General features: G+C 37.2%; 1 protein-coding gene across 3 annotated transcripts in view; it reads left to right on the top strand.

Moving 5' to 3' along the window:
• PLCL1 (phospholipase C like 1 (inactive)) overlaps positions 1-22782 on the top strand; it is a 406607-nt gene that overhangs the window by 365620 nt on the left and 18205 nt on the right. For all 3 annotated transcript variants that reach the window (XM_033113055.1, XM_033113053.1, XM_033113054.1), the window contains exons 4-5: positions 1487-1562; positions 3719-3828. In XM_033113055.1, the coding sequence (XP_032968946.1) occupies positions 1487-1562; positions 3719-3828 (186 nt within the window). The remainder of the gene's footprint in view (positions 1-1486; positions 1563-3718; positions 3829-22782) is intronic.

Raw genomic sequence — 22782 nt, 5'->3', positions numbered from 1 at the left:
ACTCTGGCTACTGTTAACTATTTGATAAATTGTTATTCACAGCATTCCACTTCCTCTTGGGAGTTGAAAGAGTTAACTGATACAGTTCAAAAGTGAGTCAGTTGAGAAATTCTTGGGTGTCTAGTTTTATAGTTTTGATAGTCAGTTTAGCCCTTCAAATAAGTCACTTTAGACTAATCACTGCAGGCAGAAAAATGTAATTGAATTTTGTTTGGTTGAATTAATTATATTTTATTCATCTGAGTAGACTTCCCTGTTAGACTATGAGCTCCAAGGAGTTAGAGATGTGTCTGTTTTTGCTCACCAATGTGTCCTACCGTTTGTGCTTTCCATAGTGCTTTTACATAGTGGCTGCTTAATAGATAGTTATTAAATGAATGATTGATATGATTTTACTCCTATGGAGTTGTTAGGCATTAAAAATTTGTGATTCAATGTTCTTTTCCATTTGAAAATTTGTAATCATAAAGCACTTTATATTTGGAAGTCATTGTACAAGACTACAATCTGTTCAACAGCATTTAATTATGAAAGATGTCTTACTCAAGACCTTTTATGTCCAATTTAAATTCTGCCTTAAACTCCCTGCAGTATATTGAGCCAGAAAGACAAACAGAATACCCAGAGGGAAACATTTCTTTAGAGTAAAAGAGTGGCTGGAAATCAGGAAGTGTTAGTTTGCTTATTTGTTGCCTTTTTTTAGTCATTTTTTCAAAAGAGCCCCAATTCCTTGTCTTTCTGATTACAGCTTCTTTACCTACTATCGTCTCCCCCCTTGTTCTCATACAGATTTTTCTTTTCTTTATCTCTCCAACAGTTCTCTTATTTCCCCTACTTCACTCAGTATGTTAATTACCCCTTGGATATATTTGCATTCTATCCAAACATGAAGGGCAGGGACAACCATTTCAGTGTAGTACGTACAAGCTCGGATGAGTTAGTAGCTTTGAAATCTGACCCACTCCTCATTCTTGCCAATGGAGCGGGAGCCCTTCTAGAGGGAGGGCCAGACCTCTGCCATCTTTATACCACCCAAATCCAAGCTATCAACTTCATAGATGTCTTCAGTAGTCCTTCAGCTCATCACTAGGTGATTCCCCATTCTGATTCTGATTGACATTGTTCCAGTGCCACTTGCCTTGTGTTGTAGAAACTTTTGGGATGAGGGAGTGGAATAAGAAGTATTCATGAATATTCTTGGGGGCTTAAAGAATGTATATGCATTTATTCAACAGTTATTTGTTTGATACCCATTGTGTGAGAGGCATGTTACATAACGGGAGCAATCATAAGGTAGGTGACTAGCTGTGGTGTTAGAATGGGTGGGAGTTGGAGCAGATTATCCTTCCCTCTCCCATCTTTTGTGGTTAAGGCTGTGGCTCCCCATTACTGGCAGTGCCATGTGGGTCTCTCTGTATGTACTGTTTCCAAGGAGCCAGTTTAAGGATTTCTGACAACCACCTTTTTGATGTTTGTTTTGTGACAGATGATACAAGAGAGCCGGTTTCTCATAGAAATGGCTGACACAGTCCAGGAAAAGATTGTGCAGTGTCAGAAAGCAGGTAACCTCCCCTCCCATCCCACCTCCCCACCACCATTTTGTTTAGAAATCATACTGATAATTCTTGGCAGAGTTTGTAAATAGTTTTGGTTCTTATGCTTAAAATTCAAATATTTTATGCCACAGTTTATACTTTGTATTATAGTTAAGTCTTTGCTTAGTACCAAATAAATCTAGGTGACAGCAGGTGGGTTGTATGTGTATATATGGGGTGTGGTATCTGAAGATTTCTAGAGAGGTGAGGGTTTCTGAATCTACTTTTGTGGTTTGGGAACCTATCAAACCTTTTACTACTGATATGGAAGTTATGGTTCCTCATTGCCTCTACATGTTTACAATTTGAGCCATAATCGTTTAATCCTCTAGGCTTTTGCCTGGCTAACTAGTCCTCACTGTAGAATGATCTTTCTTTAAGGATGGGATGGGTCACATCTATGAGGACACGCCTATGTTTAGTTATGTTCGCCTCTATCTGCACCACCCCTGTACTTCTGTCTCTCTGGATCCGTGTCTCCTTGATCCACACACACAATAATGATTATGAGGACGATGACAATAATGACAATTGCTTGATCTATATGCATATGATATACTAAGCACATACATTATGTTGCTTAGTCCTCATAACAACACTGCAAGGGAGTCATCATTATATCCAACCTAGAAATGAGGCATCTGCGATTCTGAGAGATTGAGTGAATTACTCAAGATCCCATATTAAAAAGTGGTAGAGCTGACCTTTGAACCTAGACCAAACTTTAAAAATTGTGCTCTTCACTGACTGACCAGGAGGCTTACATATTTTAGTTTACAGGAAGCATAAAAATAATAGTACCAAATATTTATGTAATGCTCCTATGTGCCAGGCACTACATTGCGAGCTTTATAGGTATTGACTCATTTAACCTTCACCACAATCCCTTGAGGTAAAAACACTCTTGTTATCACCATTTCACCGGTGAGGAAACTGAGCTGCAGAGAGTTTCGGGGACTTGCTCATGCTTACGGACATGGTCAATGGCATAGCCAGTGTAGGCCCAGACTCCACAGGCATTCCCTTACCATGTGCTGTGTTTGTGATGTTGGCACCTGAAAAGATAAGTGGTTTCACGCTGCATTAATAACAGCAGAGTAGCTAGAACAAGGAGGGTGGTGGTAAATCCCTACCTTGTGGGGGCTACTTCCAGCCCACTTTCAGCAGATGTTCCTGGGTGCAGGTCTCCACTAGCTTGACTCTGGGCAGCTATGTAATGCAGTGGCCCTACCCGGATGTCATCCTTAAACAAGAGACATTATTAGTAAGCTGAAACGGGTTAAAATGTTTAATCTGGAGAAAAGAAGGCTCTAGTGGACTTTATGTACTATCTTTCTTCCAATATTTAAAGGTCTGCACCCCAGAAAAGAGATTTGACCTTGATGGTCTGGGTCTAGCCAGCACCAAGGAATGAGTAGAAGTTCCAGGGAGAGAGACTTTGGCTTGACATCAGTCCTAGCTTTTCAAATGGAGTGAGCTTTCCAGAAGAAAGTGTGATTCCCATCCCTGAGGTGCTAAGACAAAGGCTGAAGAAAGAGATCATGGTGATGGTTTTTATAGTATTAAAGCTTGAGAGAATGGTTGAGATAAAAATAATTTTAAGGCCATTCCAACATCTGAAACATTTGGATGTTTCCAGGAATGCTATTTTTAAAAACTCTTTTTATTTTTATTCAACACTTACTAATTGCCATTGTTATCTATGTGGATAACGGGCCTCCTGTCAAGCCATATGGAGGGTTCATGGGAAAAGTAAGATATGTGCATCCATCACATATGGTTGCCATTCACACGTTACACCATTTCATGTAAAACACAGGCAGAGGACAAATGAGATTGATGTAACCTGTTGGAAGAATTTTCTTACCTTCTCATGTCTTGTCTACGGCTCCTGCCACTTTAAAATGTAATTTAGTTCAATGCTTTGATTATTGTTAGTTTTCCCTGAAGGATAGCCATTTGGTGGGGATGAACAGAATGGGAGGATAATTCAATTTAGGGATTTAGAAATTATAAGAGAAGGACAAGAATGGGAAATTATATTTTCACTGATAATATTGTCATAAAAATTCCTATTTTTATTCAATTTATACTAAGAATTCTTGTATGTTCTTTTTTCAAAGGGATGGAGTTCCATGAGGAACTTCATAATCTGGGAGCAAAAGAAGGATTGAAAGGAAGAAAACTCAACAAGGCAACTGAAAGCTTTGCTTGGAACATTACAGTATTGAAGGTAAGTGAAATGCCCAGGTGCCCCCTTTGCCTTCAGTTTTCTCCTCCTCCCCTGTCCTGCTCATGGGGAAGCATCAATGTTTAATACAGTGATTTCAATTTTTAAGTAATAAGTGGCCGATTCCCTAGGTTCATGCTGTAAGTGCTGGGGGACATACATACTGGGACTGACACATTTTACCCCATAATCCATTAATGAAGTTTGTAGTAAAGGCAGAGGACAGCACACCTAGTCCCCTGCCTGGTGTTTGTGTGTGTATTTTTACTCACATAAACACTTCTGGACAAGTCGATATGGCTGTTCTTGTTTGTGGAAAGAATAAGGCCAAACGTTGTGGGAGAAAGAGCCAACACAAGTGATTTGGAAGAAATTTAAACTACAAAATACTTGGATCCATTTAGGATCATTTTAGTTTAAGAATACTCTCTATAAATACATTTGTTTTTGCAAATAGCTCCAGAAGTCAATTTCTTGAGATTATGATTTGCTCTGCTGAAAATTAATTTTAGGATTAATTAATTTTAGGATTAAAGATGCCACTTTTCATACATGAAAGGATTTAGGCAGTTGAATAATTTTTCTTGATAGTGTGATGGAGAAAAAAGAGCTACAAACAAAATTAATAATTGCTGACATTTAAAGAATACCTACTATTATTTGCCAGGTGCTGTTTTATAAGGTTTACACTAATTAACATTTTAATACTCGCAACCCAATACTGTTGTTATTCTCATTTTACAGGTGAGAAAACTGAGGCATTGCAACCTTATGCATATTACCCAAGGTCACTGAGCTAGTAAATGGTGGAGCTGGACTTTGAATGCAGGTGGTCTGGCTCTAAAGCCTGTGTCTCTAACCTGCACTGCAGAGAGATGCAGCACATGTTTGTGTGGAAGTGCTAGGTGAACTGTAAGGCACATCACAAGTGTTTATTAAAAATCCAAGTGTTTATTAGCAATTCAATTCGCTAAGCACTACTTTGCCCTGGGCTCTGTGCGAGGCATTGGGCATCCATGGAAAACAAAAGAGATACAGACTCTGACCCCTTGAGTTAACAGTCTGGGGCGGGAGTTCCAGACTGGGGAGAAGAGGAGCATCATTTGCTTAACGGGTATGGAGGAGCTATCGCATTAATATAAAGAGAAGCTTGTTATAATATTAGAGTACAACATGGCAGCGTGAACCCTGATACAAATGCTTTCCATTCAGCAGGTATTTGTGTGGGATTGTTAATGTGCCAATCACTGAGAAAGGTGCTAGGATACAAATATCAAAAGAGTAATAGCTGGGCCTCCAGGGCTAGTATACAAGGGGAGGCAGACATATAATTAATAACGGCCATTGATTATTCAGCATTTAATATGTGACAAGCACTCATGGTTATTAGTTTATATACATTTCCCCTTTCCTCTTTGCAACAACTGTGTGACCTTGCAACAACTTATGTTGACCCTGATATGACTCTTCTATCTCACAGATGAGAAAATTGAGGCCTAGGGAGGTTTGAGTTTCTTGCCCTCAGCTAGTAAATGTCAGCGCTGAGATTTTAACTCATGCCCATGGTTCTAACCATTACCCTGTCCTCCTGCTCCTTTAAAACTCAATCCACATGACAGAGTCCAGACAAACTAGAGCAGGATGCGGCTCTGTGTGCAGGTTGCCTGATAGCTGTGAGGCTTTAGCCAAGTTATGTAACCTCTCTGAGGGTGATAATAACATCTATACCCGAGGTTTAGTGAAAATTAAATGAGATAATACATACAAAAGATCTAAATCACAGTTGGGTGGGCTTGTTAACCAGATGTCCTTTTCCGTGTACTGGACAAATGACCTCCTTGAAATTTAAAATTTTAGCTGAGAGACAAAGAGACTGGACTCTGATTGAGACTGTTTATTCCAGTGGTGCCTCTAAGAAGATCCTCTTCCCTGAGACTCTTCCTTTATTTCTTGTATCTTGAATTTGGAGCTCTTAGTTCCTGCTCTATTCTCTAGCCTTCCTATTGCTTTTCAGAGCTCCTTAACAGTCTTCCAACAAATGCCCCTTCTCTTAAGTTTGCTAGAGTCAATTTACATTGGGTTACAACTGGTTGAAATAGTAATAACTACACTGGTAAGATATAATCACTGAATTAAAGGACACAGCCCGGATCACCTATAAAATTCTGCATTGCCTCCTGAAAAGGTTTCCTTACACACTAATTTATACAAGTACTCCCCACTCTTTAGGAGGAGGGACTAGAGATTGACCAAGATTGGTTGAATATATGTGTTCATGTAACTGAAACTATTTAATTCCAATATAATTTCCAACAAGAAAGGGAGGAGGTGGAAAAAATGAGGAATGGGCCTTCAGGTAAATGGCGGTTAGCAGCATGGAGTGGTGGAGAGGAACACGGGCTTTAAAGTAAATTGAGCCAAGACTGAAAAATACATTATGTTTTCTGAAATTTAGTATTACATTGATCTGATGTTAACAAGTGACAGGGAAGATGGAGAAAAAATTTTCAGAGACAAAGATGAATAGCTCTATAATATAATGAATGTGAATTACAATAACAGTGTCCAAATTTTCTAAGCCAAAGATCAGGACTTAGAATCCAGCAAGGATGAAGTTTCAGGCTGAAATCAAGATGTTTCTGGAAGCTCCCGTATATATTTCTGTAATTCATATTTTAGCACCATGTATGATGAATCCAGAGTAAGGAGTTGCTTAGCAGATCTTTTACATTTCCCCACACTTTTGCCATATGGCAGTATCCAACTGTGCTGATCCTTTTCCTCGCCCCTTCTTTCTCTTTCCCTACTAAGCACAAAATTGAACTTCTTCAATATCCAACATGTTCATTTGGGATGATATGATGAAACATGTCTCATGACTCAGTCTTCAGTATCTTTTCCAGATAATCATAGGAGCAGATAAGCATCTCATCCCATCCTCACACATTAGCAGTTCCTTTCATCTGTCTTTTTTCCCATGATGTCTCTCAGAAATGAGTTTTGTTTGGTTCATACCATTATATTGAACTTTTATAATGGGAATTTTTTCTGTTCTTTAAGTCTTCCAGAAAAAGACTACAACTTCACTTGCAAAGCCAACCTTATTGTAGTCAGTTATCACTAATTTTGGAAGTCTTGGGAGAGAGATGAACTTATAATGTATCACTGATAACACACAATGAGCTGTGAAGTGGCATTCATTGAAATTCTTGGACTCCATCCAGAGTGGTTTGACTCTTTAAGTACAAAAAGAACTTCACTGTAGGGTGGTCACACCTATAAAACTGAAATTTGAAAGAATCAAAAGTAGCATTTCAGCAAGCTTTCCCAATAATATATTTTTCTAACTTGGCCTGTTGACTCTTTTAAGGAACTAAACTCCAGTATCTTTATATTTTTAAAAATTTGATGAAAAATCAATTTTAGCAGGCTGGAAGTGTCAAGTAGAAATGCATAAAAATAATATTGAAGAAAGTTTATAATCTCATGCATTGCAGCGTGTGCCATAAAAAACTGGGTCTCTTTTATAGATTTACGTTCAGTAGATATGACTAATCTTTTTCCCACCTAACTTTTTGGCTGTTTATCACCATTTAAGCCTTTCCTCCTTCTGCTTTTATTTTGACAACATTTTCATTTTCTTGGGAAGAGCAGAGGCTGAAGCATCTGACTTCTCCTTTTTGTGTACTTGTCTTTCTAACCCAGGCAGATTCTCTCATTCAATCCAAATTTCAGACCCTCACATTTCTGGGTAATCTTACTACGTAAGGGAAATTACTTGGATGCCAGTGTAATAGAACCTGCAGATATATTTGAGGTCTCTGCTCATTGTGAGAGACAAAAGAAGAAGGGAGACAAGGTGATGGGCTAATGGGAAAATAAGTGTGAAGAAAAGAATCACTCTCTGAAAGACTAACAGCAAGAATGGAGTCATCTTTAACTGAATAGCCATAGATATTTTAAATCATTCTTTGAGATCCTATGTGTATTTGCTGCGGGAAAGGAGGTCCAATCAGGCTCTTCTGGCAGCTGCAGGGATCGTGCCGCTGGGAGCTGCTCTGGAGTTATATAAAGAGGGAACATGTCCGGTGTCCTCCATACTGTCCGCGGAGAGTTTCAACAGTGCTTCTGGAAGCAGCTCTCTATTGTTGCAGTAGAAGCTGGACGAAGGCTAGGTTTCCTCCTGAGTCAATTGATTCAGAAAAGAACAGCTATTTTATGAAGTCTAGAAACAGACCTCCAGGGACAACAATGCGTTAGTAATAAACTATTCTTCATATTGATATGACTATCAATTATTAAGAAACATAAAGCAAAGTGGTCAAGAGTATACTCTGGAGCCAGATACTTTCTAGCTGTGTGGACTTGGGAAAATTTCCTTTCGTCTCGATGCTTCTGAATCAGCTGGGATATGCTAGGTTGTGCCGTGGTAACAAAACTTTGAAAATCTCAGTGGCTTAAAATGATGATTTATTTCTAGTTTGCACTGTATAGTGATCATGGACTGGGTCAGCAAGCGCTACTTAGAAACTCAGGCTCGTGGGACCTCCAGTGCAGTGAACACTTCTACAGTCCTAGAGGTAGGGTAGCGCAAGTTGGTTTTAACCGTTTCTGCCAAGGAGTGTCACGTGCCCCTTCCGGTCACCTTCAGCTGGCCCAGGCAAGCCAAATGGTCAAAGGCGACAGCAGTGGAGTAGCGCTAGTGTACACTTCCGGAGAAAGGGGTGCAGATATTGGTGAATGTAATCTACCAGTAACACGTCCCTCAACTATACCCTCCTCATAGGGTCATAAGGAGATGAAATTAGAGAACAACTAGTGACTAAATGAGTTACAAACCAGTGTCTGGTATATACAAAGTGCTATGTAAGTGTATGTTATTTCTATTGTCAGGAGTAGGAGCATTCAGTGCTTAGAATGAGCTGTTCGGTACTTTTCACACAATAGCTAAAGTAATTTTAAGGGTGACCCTGTAAAGTTACTGTTATTACACCCACTTTACAGAGAGGGGAACTGAGGCTTGAGAGATTAAGTAACCTTCCCATTGGCACATAGATAGTGAGTGATGGAGCAAGGATCTAACTCAATGGATCTAATCCACTATGCTATGTTGTCAGCATATTTATAGCAGCATAACAATGATAGCTTACATTAACTGAGCGCTTTCTATGTATCAGGTATTGTACTGAGTGCTTTATATTTATTATCTTACTTAATCCAAGGCAGTGAGTGTCTTGTCCAGGTAACAGGAGTATTCCAATCACCTTGGCGGTGTAGTCTTACAGTACAGAAAGGTACGTTAAGAGCATAGCTTGAGACCACCGATTCTTCTTGTTCATCAAACAACTCTGTACTTAACTTGGCTTCCCAAGTGTACTTTTCTTTTTTTTTCTTTTTTTGTTTTGTTTTTCAAGTATACTTTTCTAGTGGAGATATAAATGGTTTGACCAAGTGGCATAACTAGTCCCATATGCCTGGCAGTCACATTTCTTTTTGAAAATGAGTCACTTAACTTCTTTTTTTGTTTTATCCATTCATCTCCTATGGGCTTGGATAGCATGAATCAACTCCCCAGGGCCTGATCACCCCTGAGTGAGTGGATGCAATTGAGCCCCTGGACAGATACCATTGAGATGTGAAAGCAAAACAAAACTATCATCAAAAAAATACCAAAGCAGAAGGCCAGACCCTGGACCCACACTGAGAACTCAGCCAACTTCCTCCTGTTTCTCTTGGACAGCTTCACTGTTCACTGGCTTTTTGTCTAGACATTGACAGCTTCCACATCTTCAGGAGACAGAGGAAGTTGGAGAGTCCTGCCTCCAGCAAAAACTTTGTGAAGGCCAAACTCCCTTTCCTGTTCCTTGCTCAACCCACATCTCCACTGCCTCAGTTCTGCTTCTCAGATCCCCATGCTGTCCTTAATCACCCACGCTGTTAGAACAGAAGTCCTGGCATCTTCTTCCTTTGAGTAATAAACGAGATGATTTAGAAATGAGAGGTGTGATCCCCATGGGTAAATTCCTTAGGCTTTCCTGAGGAGAAAGGAGCCTCCTGGGAAGCAAAGGGAGAGCCTTTCAGTCACCAACCTTGAAAAATCAATGTTCAAAGAGTTGAAACAAAGCTTTTAATTCTGGCAAGTCTAACGAAAATACTTTCTGAAGAGACATGCAAAATAACAAACGTAGAGGCTGTAAATTCCCCCTTTTTTTGTTTAATTTAAATTATCTGAGAGTTTAGAGTTATAGGAAGTTGGACTCTGAGTCTAAAAACCTGCAACTAACTAATATTAATTTCTAAAAAATTATCTTCACTGGGGATAGATTTTCTCACCTAAAAATGAGATCAGACTTTATGATTTCTAGAGTTCTTACAGAGGTTTCCATTTTATGAGTATATGTTGTTTTCAATCTTTTTCTGAGGCTTAACTACATTATATCGCTTAAATACATTATTCCTTTTGTCATTTACCGATAGTGTGAATCTCTCTCTCTCTCTCTCTCTATATATATATATATATACACACACACACACATATGTATATATGTATATATATATATATGTATATATGTATATACGTATACGTATATATATATAGTCTCTTTTATGCTTTGTTCCCCCCAATTTTGATTTTTTTTAACCCATGGTGCTTAGCAACCCTAATTATACTGAGTTCCTATTCATACTTCACACCATCTCCCACAGTGATTCCCCCACACTGTTCTCTTCTCCCTTCTTGACTGCTCTTTCCAAATGGGATGGTCTATACTTACCATCCTGTTGGGAATTCTATTCTTGATTTTTATTTTTATCGTGGTAAAATACACACAACATAAAATTTACCATCTTAACCGTTTTTAAGTGTACAGTTCAGTGGTATTAAATACATTCATAATGTTGTAAAACCATCACCTCCATCCATCTCCATAACTTTTCATTTTGTAAAACTAAAACTCCACCCTCATTAAACAATAACTCCCCATTTACTCCTGCCTAGGCCCTGGTAACTACCTGTTTCTATGATTTTTGTTTCTACTTCTGATTTTTGACTACTTTCTGTCTCTATGATTGTTGACTACTCTAAGTACCTCATATAACTGGAATCATACAGTCTTTTTTTGTGACTGGCTTATTTCACTTAGCATAATGACCTCAAGTTTCATCCATGTTTTAACATGTCAGAATGTCCTCCCTTTTTAAGGCAGAATAATATTCCATTGTATATAAATACCACATTTTCCTTATTTATTCATCTGTTGATGGAGAGTTGGATACTTTCATGTTTTAACTTTTATGAATAATGTTGCTATAAATATGGGTATCCAAATATCTCTTTGAGACCCTGATTTCAGTTATTTTGGGTATATAGCCAGAAGTGGAATTGTTGGATCTTATGGCAATTCTATTTTTAATTTTTTTGAGGAACCATTATACTGTTTTTCATATTGGCTGTACCATTTTACATTCTCACCAACGCACAAGAATTCCAATTTCTCTACATCCTCGCTAACACTTATTTCCTATTTTTTGATAGTAGCCATCCTAATGGGTGTGAGGTGATATCTCATTGTAGATTTGATTTGCATTTTCCTAACAATTCATGATGCTGAGCATCTTTTTATGTTCTTATTGGCCATTGTATATCTTTGGAGAAATGTCTATTCATATCCTTTGCTCATTTTTTAGTTAGTTTTTGTTGTTGTTGTTGAGTTTCAGAAATTCTCTCTGTATTCTGGATATTAATCCCTTATCATATATGTTATTTGCAAATATTTTATTTCATTTTGTGTGTTGCCTTTATACTCTAACGATATACTCTATGACATTCAATAGTGTCATATCCGAGAAATTATTGCCAAATTCAATGTCATGAAAATTTTGCTATATGTTTTCTTCTAAGAGTTTTATAGTTTTAAGCCTAACTTTTAGATCTTTGATTCATTTCAAGTTAATTTTTATGTATGTTGTTAGGTAAGGGTCCATCTTCATTCTTTTGCATGTGAGTGTCCAGTTTTCCTAATACCATTTGTTGAAAAGACTGTCTGTTCTCATTGAATGGTCTTGATACTCTTTTCAAAAATCATTTGACTACATATGCAAGAGATCATTTCAGGGCTCTCTATTATACTCCTTCCGTCTGTATGTCTAAGTTTATACCAGCACTATACTGTTTTGATTACTGTAGCTTTGTAGTAAGTTTCAAAATCAGGAAGTGAGTACTCCAGCTTTGTTCTTCTTTGTTAATATTGTTTTGGCTATTCAGGGTCTCTTGAGGTTCCACGTGAATCTTAGGGTCAGTTTTTCCATTTCTGCAAAAACATCATTGGGATTTTGATAGGGATTGCATTGAATCTTTGGACCACTTTTGGTAGTATTGACATTTTAACAATATTGCCTGTTGGGAATTTTTGCAAACTAAATGATCTTTTATCCATTGTTTCATTCTGCAAGGCTTCCCTGCAGTGAAAATATTCAAATAACATTATAGAAGGTTTGATAACTAAATTCAATTTATAACTCATAGAAGTTCCTCTGCTCTGCAAATATAGATTACAGTCTGTTAAACTCCATAGATTAAGTGCTCTGTAGTAAAAAGAAAATTGCACAGAATGGACCACATAAGTAATTACTACCTCAAGACGTACCTGACTGCCTGTTCGCCTATCTAGCTAGCTAGCAGTATGTTCCTCTGCTCAAAAACTTACCTACCAACCTAAAGAATTTCTTATATATTGTTAGGTTAAGTGTACCCAATAGCTAGTGAAAGGAATGTTGTATATCAACTTAGTCTATATCTTTTTTAGGTTGTATTTATTTCTTTTTTAAATTTTTATTTGATTTTTTAATATATATTTTTGGCCTATTACATGTTTTAAAAAAATATTTCAATTTTGGTAAGCAGTTATGGTATTTGTTTTGTTGAAAATGTTTGGTGACTGGAACTGGGAAAGGCAAAATAACAACAATGCCAAAGTTGAGGTCTGTAGGTATAGTGGTAGCCAGTTTAGTCTCGTTCAACCTAGCGAGCCCTAGACTCACCTGTAATATCAGCCAGCTGCTTTATAACACATGCCATTTATCACCAGGAAGAAGGTGGCAGGTGAGAGATAATGAATGGATCAGTTCTAGAAAAATAACTCCAACCTCATGTGTCAGTTCCGGTAACTTCATACAAAAAAGAATATGTTGCTAGGCCTTAGGAAGTGAAGAATATATAGTTAGAAGGCATAGCATCTATAAGCTAAGTTTGATATATTTATACTTGGACTAGGTGTCTGAAAAGGTACGCCAAGATACATTTTTTGAAAGCCTTGTTATTGTTTGGCGTATTAGTGCAAAAAAAAAAAAAAAAAAAAAACTTCGTCTCCCATCTCGAGAAGTTAATTTTATTTATTTCCACTCTAACATTTATAATTAAGTAGGTACAGAGCATAAAAGAGGCTTCTAATCCATAATTTGACAAGCGGTAATTTGTTTGTTTGCTTGTTTTGTTTTTTTTGTTTGGTTAAGCCACATTCAGCCATTCAACAAATATCTGTAAGTTCCTACAGGGTGCTAGGCTCTGTGCTTGGGCGTGTACTGGCGAATAAAAGCATGGACTCCTGGTCTCGTGGAGCTGGCAGTCTATTGGGGGAGGCAGTCATTTAATAATCACACGCTGTGTGTTAAATTTGTCTCTGTGATGAGTGCCGTGAAGGAGAAGTTCATGGCATGACTGAGAATGTGTACTGGGATTTGACCTAATGGGAGAGGTCAGGAAAGTCTTCTATGAGGAAGTACAAATTGAGCAGAGAGTAAATATCTTTAGCCTTTCATGGATTCCAAAACCCAGACTTGTATCTTGATACTTAAGTCTGGTTGCCAAAACAATCTGAAAAGTAATGGTGAAAAGAAAACAAATCAAAATAAAGATGTGCTGGACCTCCTCAGCTTGGTCTGGGGAGTTCTAAAATGTCTGCCTGGCTCATTTAATTACCACTCATTAGTATCATAGCTAATTTGTTATTATATCAAATCTGGTCATGAGTCATATTGTTAAGTACAAGTGAATCTAATCACCCACCATCTAAAAAAATAATTTGCAGCAACGTTCTGTGTCCATATGTATCCATAAAATGCTTTTGACAGCTCGTAGTTGCAGAGGAGGATGTTTTTTGAGGCTGGGTTTTGAGAGCTTTCTGTGATTTAAAGGTGAAAAGATTCAGAGAGAATTATATAATATAGAATAGTAGCTGCATTGCTTTAGAGAAAAGAATAAATTCTATTTTAAAAAGTATAATTAGTGCATCTATCATAATAAAAAGTCACAAATCTATAACATTATTTCAAACATGATAGATGGAATGTTAGTGCTTCTCAGCAATAAGCAGGTTGGTTGCATTGTGTCCAGATTTCTGCCTTGGGTGGCTGCATCCCAGCTGTGCTGTCCAGGAGCTTAGTAGAGATAAAAGCCAGGCTGTTGACAAGATTACGGAAGCACAGACCACTTTACTTTATCTCCAGTACAACTAAATTTAGTGTCTCTAGGAGGTACTTATTTTTCCCCCCCAGATGAAAGCAGCATTTAGTAATGATTCTGAATAATCCACAAGTGGCAGAATCCTAATGAATAGATGCATCATAGACCAGAGGACTTGTCTCCAACTTGTGAGGTTATGAAGGGTCTTAACTTTTCTCGCAGGAAAACTTTCTTCAGAGAAAATTGGCTTCTTACACACAGGTTCTTAGTTTAAGGTGAGACTTTGATGTATTAACTATGTTAACTATTTTCTACAATAATACACGTGGAAAGAAAATATTAATAACAAAGGTGTTTTGTTTTAATTTCTCATAGCCTTTTTAGATTTTTCAGACACAAGCTCCTCTTCTTTCCTTGTTACTCTAGGGAGACGAAGCTGGGATGCAGCTATCTAATTTCCTTATTAACCCAAGTCAGAGCAATATGAGCTCATTTCCCTGAAAGTATATGTAAGTGTGGTGTGTACATTGTCAAGTAAAAACAAATCCAGATTGAGGTAAAGAGAGATTTTATTATTGCAATATGGGGAACGGTACCGCTGCTTTGAATAGGGAGAATGCTCCTTCGATAAAATTTATAAACTTCTCAAAGGTCAGGCAAAAAGGAGTTTTCTTTTACTGAGAGGGGCAAATAAGCTAGACAGAACTGGTGTCTGGCTGGTGTGCACCTCAGAGGCCATTAAGAAGGGGCTGTATTCTAGGGCAGGGGTCAAGTTCAGGGGCATGAAGGAAGGATTGAAGCTTAACTAAAGTTTGGCCAATTCAAAGAAGTAGGTATTTTGTCCAGTTCAGCTCCATCATTTCTGAAATGGAACTTGGAGTGTCTATGTCTGGCCTTTGCATAGGTAAACAAGCAGCGCATCCCTGAGTCTCAGGTAAGTCATACGGGGAATGGTGGTTCTTTGCAGCACCCATTTCATGGAACACAAAAAAATAGGGGACTACTTAACCATCTGTTTTCTAGAAGCACAGAGCTCGGGCAAAGTTTAACTCTTGTCAACCCCCCTCCCCCCCACACACACATAAATATGCTATATAAAATGTCATATGTGTATGTATGTGTGTATATATACACACGTATATACCTATCTGTAAATGTAAATATATAAAGGATAATTTATGTTAAGAATAATGAAATTAAATATTACTCTTTTAAAGCCATATTGAAAAAACAATAATGGGCAGCAAGAAAATTTCCCTTGATCCAGAAGGGGTTAGCTTCCAATTTAATTGGACTTCTCTTATTTTAAATAGACCCAGTGTATTCAAATATATATCATGCATGAGATTACAGACTCATACTAACAGACCGGGTGGAGGGGAAGGCCTCCCCCGACCCAACTTTGTTTCTCACTTCTTGTAAAACAATTGTGTATTATTAATCACTCCCCATATATTAGTAATACTTTCAGTATTTATAATAAGTGAAGGTACCTACTTACCAAAGCAGATAAATTAAGAACTTAATTTTCCTTTTAAGGAAAAACCCATGGCTTTATGAAAAGATTAGTTACACATTTTTTGAAAAAGAAATCCCCTTGGATTTTTGAAAGTAAGTTTAGATTCATAAAAAAATTTGCACATAGAAAACTACTTGAATAAGGCAAGAAATATTCATTATCATTATAATCATCACATTAATGTTTTGAAAGAAGGGAACTTCTGGAAGGAAAAGACTTCCTATCACAGAACCATGACTGAGAACTGAATCTTAGACTTTTGCATTATGAGATGATTTTATGGAAAGGTCAGGAAATCATTAGGTAGAAGCTGCTTGCTTTCAGAGACTAAGAAGAGAATAGGTTTGTTGCTAGCTGAAGAGAGCCTTCGGTATTCAGCAAAGTAAACTAACCCCTCATGATATGGTTTGTAAATTGGCCAGGACAAACCTATGTGTCTTAAAAATAGGCAAACTCTGAGTGTTTATTTAAAAAATACTATTCGCAATGGACTTTTGAGTCAATGGACTCAGGACTTGAATTTCTGTTATTGCTTTACAATGTATTCAGGATAAAAAGATTGCAATCTAAATCTTTCTAAGATACCCCTTAATCAACTAGCATGTTCTAGATATCCCTAGTCTGCTGCTCAGCAGCTGGCATTATGGAACAACTGGAATAATATTGGTTTGTGGATCCTGTTGCCTGAAAAATATTAATCTCTTGGGGCAAAAAGAAGGTCCTGATAAATTACTAACAAATTTAGTTTCAGAAAGTTGAACTTTTTCCCCCTTAAACATGCATTAAGAGATGTATTTCTCATATGCATTTAAAATATACTAGATATCCTAAAATACGGCCTGGATTTCAGCAGTTAATTCTGATTGCCTTGGGTTTAGAAATGTGGGTTTATCTCATTGTAATTTTTCTATTTCTGCAGATTTAATTGAGATTCACCTTTTTTTATAAAGCAAAAATATATATAAGAGAGAAGGTTGAGTGTTTCAGGGAATACTTGTGTGCTCTGGTGGTACATTATTGAGTCAGTAGTTTATTCCTCCAGACTGCCTGGATGAGTACATTTTCAACATCTGATAGGACAGTCATATTGACACTCAAGAGCTATTGACCATTTATTTGCTGGTGAAATTGTGGCTGGTTACACACCTTCCTTATTTTCTTACCTTCCAGATGATTGTTACAATTATTATACGTGTTGTAGGAAACAGGCTGAATTGTTTATTGTGGATATCAACAAGAAACTGATATCTAAGGCTGCTTAAAATGAAGGTGACATGTAAATGCTTGTGCATGAAAAGTGTGTTTTAGTAGTAACTGTGTCCTAATATTAAATCTGAATAACTGAGACTAAAGATTCTTAACAATGCATATTGTGTATCCTCTGAGTCAGCCCATAGAGGCTTTTCATTTAATCTGAAACCAGAGAGGGAAAAAGCCAGCAACTTCCTTCCTGCTCTCTTTTATCTATTATACATTTTTGCCTGGGAGAGGAAGAATGCCATTGAAAGGAACAATTATAAGTATATATAGTGTGTGCTTGTGTTAGTGTGTGTGTGTGTGTGTGTGTGTGTGTGTGTGTGTGTGATAACAGTCCTCTGGTTCTTATATTAAACAATCCACTTATGAACCCCACTCATTGTAAGCTCTATAATAATACATGTAGGTATAATAATAACAATATTGGAGAAATGACATCTTCCTCTGAGTTTTTGGTTATCTAACACTAATTCTCAGTTCTTCTTGTGAAAAACATAAAAATGTGTATAACAATATAATTAGAAGTTTGCCAGGGTGGAAAACCCAAATCTAAAATTTGAAAAGTTCTTTCTTAGTTACTGAATTATAGTTATATCACTCAGACTGAATTGTTTCTGTCATCCTTCAATTAATAACCACCACCTGATAGATTATTGGGTTTGTCTCAGAAAGTGTAATTTTGTTCTAGAACTTCCTCTCTGGTCAGAGGGTAAGGGAGCAAATAGTGAAGTGGTTACCACTGTCCTTATTCTTTAAATAACTGCTCCTGGAAAGGTCTTTTCCTTTGGCTTCTTTGTCAAGGATACCCAGGAAGAATTTTCACAGGAGACCCTGAACTACAGCTGGCCTTGATAATTGATTACGTGAGACTGTGAATTTCATTGAAGTTAAACATCAGTACGACCAAAATTATCTTCCTGTAGCCCTTGATTAGACATTTCTACACCAGTGAAACTTTTTTTTCCTTTTTTTTAGAATTATGGGTGTTTTTATTTAGTGACTTGTTTTAATCCACGAACTTACAATAATAAGCATCTGTTACGTTTATAATTTGAAAAGCTATATATCTAATTTTATAAAAACTATCTTTTCAGTTATTATGGATGTTATTTTCTCAACATTATTACTGACAAGTATTCTTCGTGTTTAAATATAGTTTTGCTTGAAATTTCAATCTGGTAGATTTAGTTTTACTGGATGCATGATTTTGAGTTCATTTTAAAAGATCAGATAGCTGGCTAATAGCTTTATCCCAATTCATAAAGGTTTTTGTTTCCTATTTTAATTGTGTGCTTTTTTAAAATTAAAATTTATTGGGGTGACAATGGTCGGTAAAATTACATAGGTTTCCAGCACAAATTTTAACAATCGAATCTCTGCTTGACCAGAGCAGCCACACACCACCATGTAAGTTGTGCAATACATGGCTCTAGGGGGCGCCTTTCCTTTTGAATCTATGTGAATGGGGCCTTCTGGATTTGTCATATAGCTGCCATGAAGTTGTCAGTCTAAGCATTCTTCTATTGCTAGCCTTCTGTTTTCCATGAAGTTCATTACTTACATTAATTCTAATTATTGTCTGCTACAGTGATTTTCCCTACTAAGGTTTATATTTATTAGAAGTCTTAGTAATTTCAAAAGGATCTATGTGCAGTGGTGTGTCTTTCTGTGAATCTGTCATTTATTTGTACATTGAAGTACGGTAGAGAAATTCAACAATCCAGAGTGTTATGTACATCAGATGAAAATATTTCATTTGTAGCTTCTCTAGATCTTAACTTTGATTGATTTGGACAACCAAACATAGTTGATTGGTTTATAACTCCAAATGACAAACAGAAGGTATTTGGAAAATAATATCCAATCCCCTTTAAAGTCTAATACAACCTTCTGGTGAGAGAAAATTTAATTAAAATCTTTTAATCTTCAGGAAAAAAATGCTCTAAATTCACTGAAGAGGATTGAAAAACAAACAAACCAACCTTTTTGATAACTCAGGTAGACTTGAATGAGAGAAATATTTTGATGTTTGTCTGTCAGCTCTAGGAAGTAATTCCAAGTTTGTGGTCTGGATGGAAGGTCCTCAGTGACAAGGACTTTGCTTTGCTCTGTAGCTTCATATTTCATGCTCCCATACTCCCGCAGTCCTCTGGCTCTTGCAACATATCTGGCAGTTTCAGGATTCCCTGCTTTCACTCATGCTGTCCCTGCCTATTCTAATGTTCTTTCCCTTCTCAGTCAACTGACCAGCGCCTCCTCATCTCTCAAACCCAGTATATGTGTTATCTATTATTTTCCAGGAAAGCTTTCCCTGCTCTTTTCTGTCTATGCCCCCATCTCCCAGTTCTCATCAAACTCCTTTTTAGTGCTGTTTCTATAGCTTAGGCACAATTTTATTCTTATGTTCCTCACCCTGACTCACTATATTGTAATGATTGTCTTTTCTCGCTCCTTCAGGGGGCTCTGTGTCTTAGCGTGGTGCTGTGCTTAAACTGAGGAAAGAGAGGATTACAGAAGCTAAGCAATTTGTTCAAGATAACATAACTCACTAGTAAGCAATGGAGCTGGATGCAAACCTTGATCTGTGTCACTCCAAAGCCTTTTGCTAACATCCGTGGTCATGGTGTCCAGTATCACCGTTTGATGTCTGTGTGCCACTTGGAAAGGTGGGCATTTCGGCTGTGCCTGGTAGCTTTATTTTTCTCATGGGGTTCACATTTTGTCCACTTCCTCTTTCTGCCTCTGGGAAGTTTCAGTTTTATCTTCTGGTCTATTCTTACACAGACTCATTTTTCCTTCCAGGGTGTTCTGCCATCACAGAATATAGGCAGGCATCCGTGTGTACTAGGCTGGTAACTTGGTTTTAGCTTTTTCTCTCAGTAGCCCTAATGCCCACGTTTATTTTTTTATCCTCTGGGTACCCATCTTTTGTCTGTCAGGCAACTAGTGACATCCTCAGGGTTTTTATGAAGGTGCAAAAGTTTCCAGTTCCCTGCATCAGCCGTTTCCTCCATTCATGCAGTGCATGCACATGTACGCAAATATTCTGAATACACCTTTTATATACTTCTGGGTAGCCCTAGTCTACATTGTACAATTCTAATGCCCACATTCATTTTTTTTATTATTACAATAGAAGCAACACATGGTATATGCTCAAAATGTATTTGCTGAATTAAATTGTTTGAATATAAAACTAGAAAAGAATATTAAAAATTTTTTTCTAGTGCAATAAGACTTTAGTCATTATTGCTTATAAGAGGACTGAAAAGAGATACTTTAATTCTCTTTGGGTTTCTTGTCTTTTTCCAGCATGGTTGAGATATCATTAACAACCTAAATGACTGCACTTTAGAATTTTTTATATGATCTTTTTATAAACTCTGGGTAACTTTTATCCTTGAGTTCCTTCCTTCTTTTGTGATTCATCACTATCTTCATCCCTGTCACTTTTTTAAGTATTTAACAAGAGCTCATCAAACCGTTTCCCTGAAAATAAGACCTAGCCTGACAATAAGCTCTAATGCATCTTTTGGAGCACAAATTAATATAAGACCCAGTCTTATATTATATTATATTATATTATATTATATTATATTATATTATATTATATTATATTATATTCTGTGGACCAGGTCTTATATTATAGTAAAACAAGAGCGGGTCTTAAATTAATTTTTGCTCCAAAAGATGCATTAGAGCTGATTGTCTGGTTAGGTCTTATTTTCAGGGAAACACAGTATATCTTCGTGCTATAAATATATGAAAATACCTTAAGAGTTTGTTCTCCTTTCCAGAATTCTTTTATGCCCCAAATAGGCAAACCAGTCTCATTGGTCTTAGTTACACTTTTGGGAAAAGTCCTCTGATCTTGAGATTATCATTATTTTTAACAAAAATACTTAGAGAGTTATTAAAAACTGACTTGTGTACACCAGAAAGAAGTGGGACATTTTAGGGAAAATCAGAATATTCATTGTAAAACTTGAATCAAGCATATGATTGATTGGAATTGATGAATTTGATTCTCTTAAAAATATTTTTCTTGATACATAATGTACTTTAGCGAGAACAACAAACAATAACTACCAGTTATAATATGGTTATTTTCTGCTAGACACTGTTACAAGTACTTCTACTTATTATATCATTTAATTCTATTGACGACCATGTGATGTAGGTACTATTAATATTTATAATTTGTACATGAGAAAACTGAGAGACAGAAAGGTTAGGTAATAGCTCAGGTCAACTGGCTAATGAGTGGCAGAGCCAGAATCGAAACCCAGGAAGTGTGGACCTGGCGTCCTTATCCATAGTGTGACAAGACTGCCCATGGCTATTTCATACACGACTATTTCATATATAACATATGAAAAACACATTGACAACAGTAAATTCATACTTTATAATAATAATTAAAATCCTAAACTTACAAACATGTAAACACAAGGGAGTATCCGGATGGTCAGAGAAGTGTTTGTTATTCATAATACAATAGGCAAATTATGCCAAAATTTTAAACACAGAGGTTTCCAGTGTGGTTGGGTATAGTTCATAAGTTAACCTGCGATACAGATTATAACATTAAAAGAGAGGTGACTTATGGGCTGGATTTTGTCTCCCCCACCAAAATTCATATGTTGAAATCCTAACGCCAGTATTTAGGAATGTGATTGTTTTGGAGATCGGGTCTTCAAAGAGGTAATGCAGTTACGATGAAGTCATTAGGATGGGCCTGAGTCCAATAGGACTGGTATCCTTATAAGAAGAGGAGATTAAACATAGACACACAGAAGAAAGAGCATGTGAAGACACTGGAGAGGATGTTCATCTCCAAGCCAAGGAGAGAAGCCTCAGAGGAAACCAAACCTGCCCACACCTTGATCTTGACCTTCTAGCCCACAAAACTGTGAGAATATAAATTTCTGTTGTGGAATCCACCCAGTTGGGTGTACTTTGTTATGGCCGCCCTAGAAACAGTGACTGCCTTAGTTTGGACTGCTCTAACAGGAATACCATAGACTCGGTGGCTTAAACAACAAACATTTATTTCTCACAATTTATTGGAGTTTGGGATGTCCGAGACAGGGTGTCAGTGGGTGATGTTCTGGTGAGAACCTTCTTCTTTGTTTCCTCACATAGTAGAGAGATAGTGAGCTCAAGTTTCTTTATCCATTTATAAGGGCACCAATCCCATCATGGGACTACACCCTCGTGACCTCACATCCAAACCTAATCACCTCCCAAAAGCTTCACCTCCGAATACCATCACATTGGGGATTAAGCTTCAACATGCGAATTTTGGAGGAACACAAACATTTAGTCCATAGCAGTCACTCAGGAAAAGAAAGATTCAAAGCTAACGTTGAAGGAGTTTTCTAATATAAAACCTATTAGCAACCCTCCCTCCCCAATTTCTATTGATCACTGGCTGAAAACTATAATTTAATTAGAATGCATTTTTATGTGAAGTGGATGATTTGTTCTCGATGTGGGCAGATAGAACAGTCTCCTTAATGATATAATTAGAAGAATTCCACCAGCTTCCATCTCCCACCAAATATATCAGTTATTACTCCACTGGCTCCTGCCTCCCCGAGAGATACTTGTTATCACTCTAGTAGACCTTGAAATTGCTGTTAGTATCATGATCAGCCCTTTGTTTTGTTTTTTTTCCTTTCAGAAAATGCTCTTGTTAAAAAGGGCTTGAGTGGGGGGT

The sequence above is a fragment of the Rhinolophus ferrumequinum genome, chromosome 8 (assembly GCF_004115265.2).
Source record: "Rhinolophus ferrumequinum isolate MPI-CBG mRhiFer1 chromosome 8, mRhiFer1_v1.p, whole genome shotgun sequence".
Classification (NCBI taxonomy): domain Eukaryota; kingdom Metazoa; phylum Chordata; class Mammalia; order Chiroptera; family Rhinolophidae; genus Rhinolophus; species Rhinolophus ferrumequinum.
Note: the sequence above shows the minus strand (reverse complement) of the source record. Positions and strands in the feature narration are given on the sequence as shown.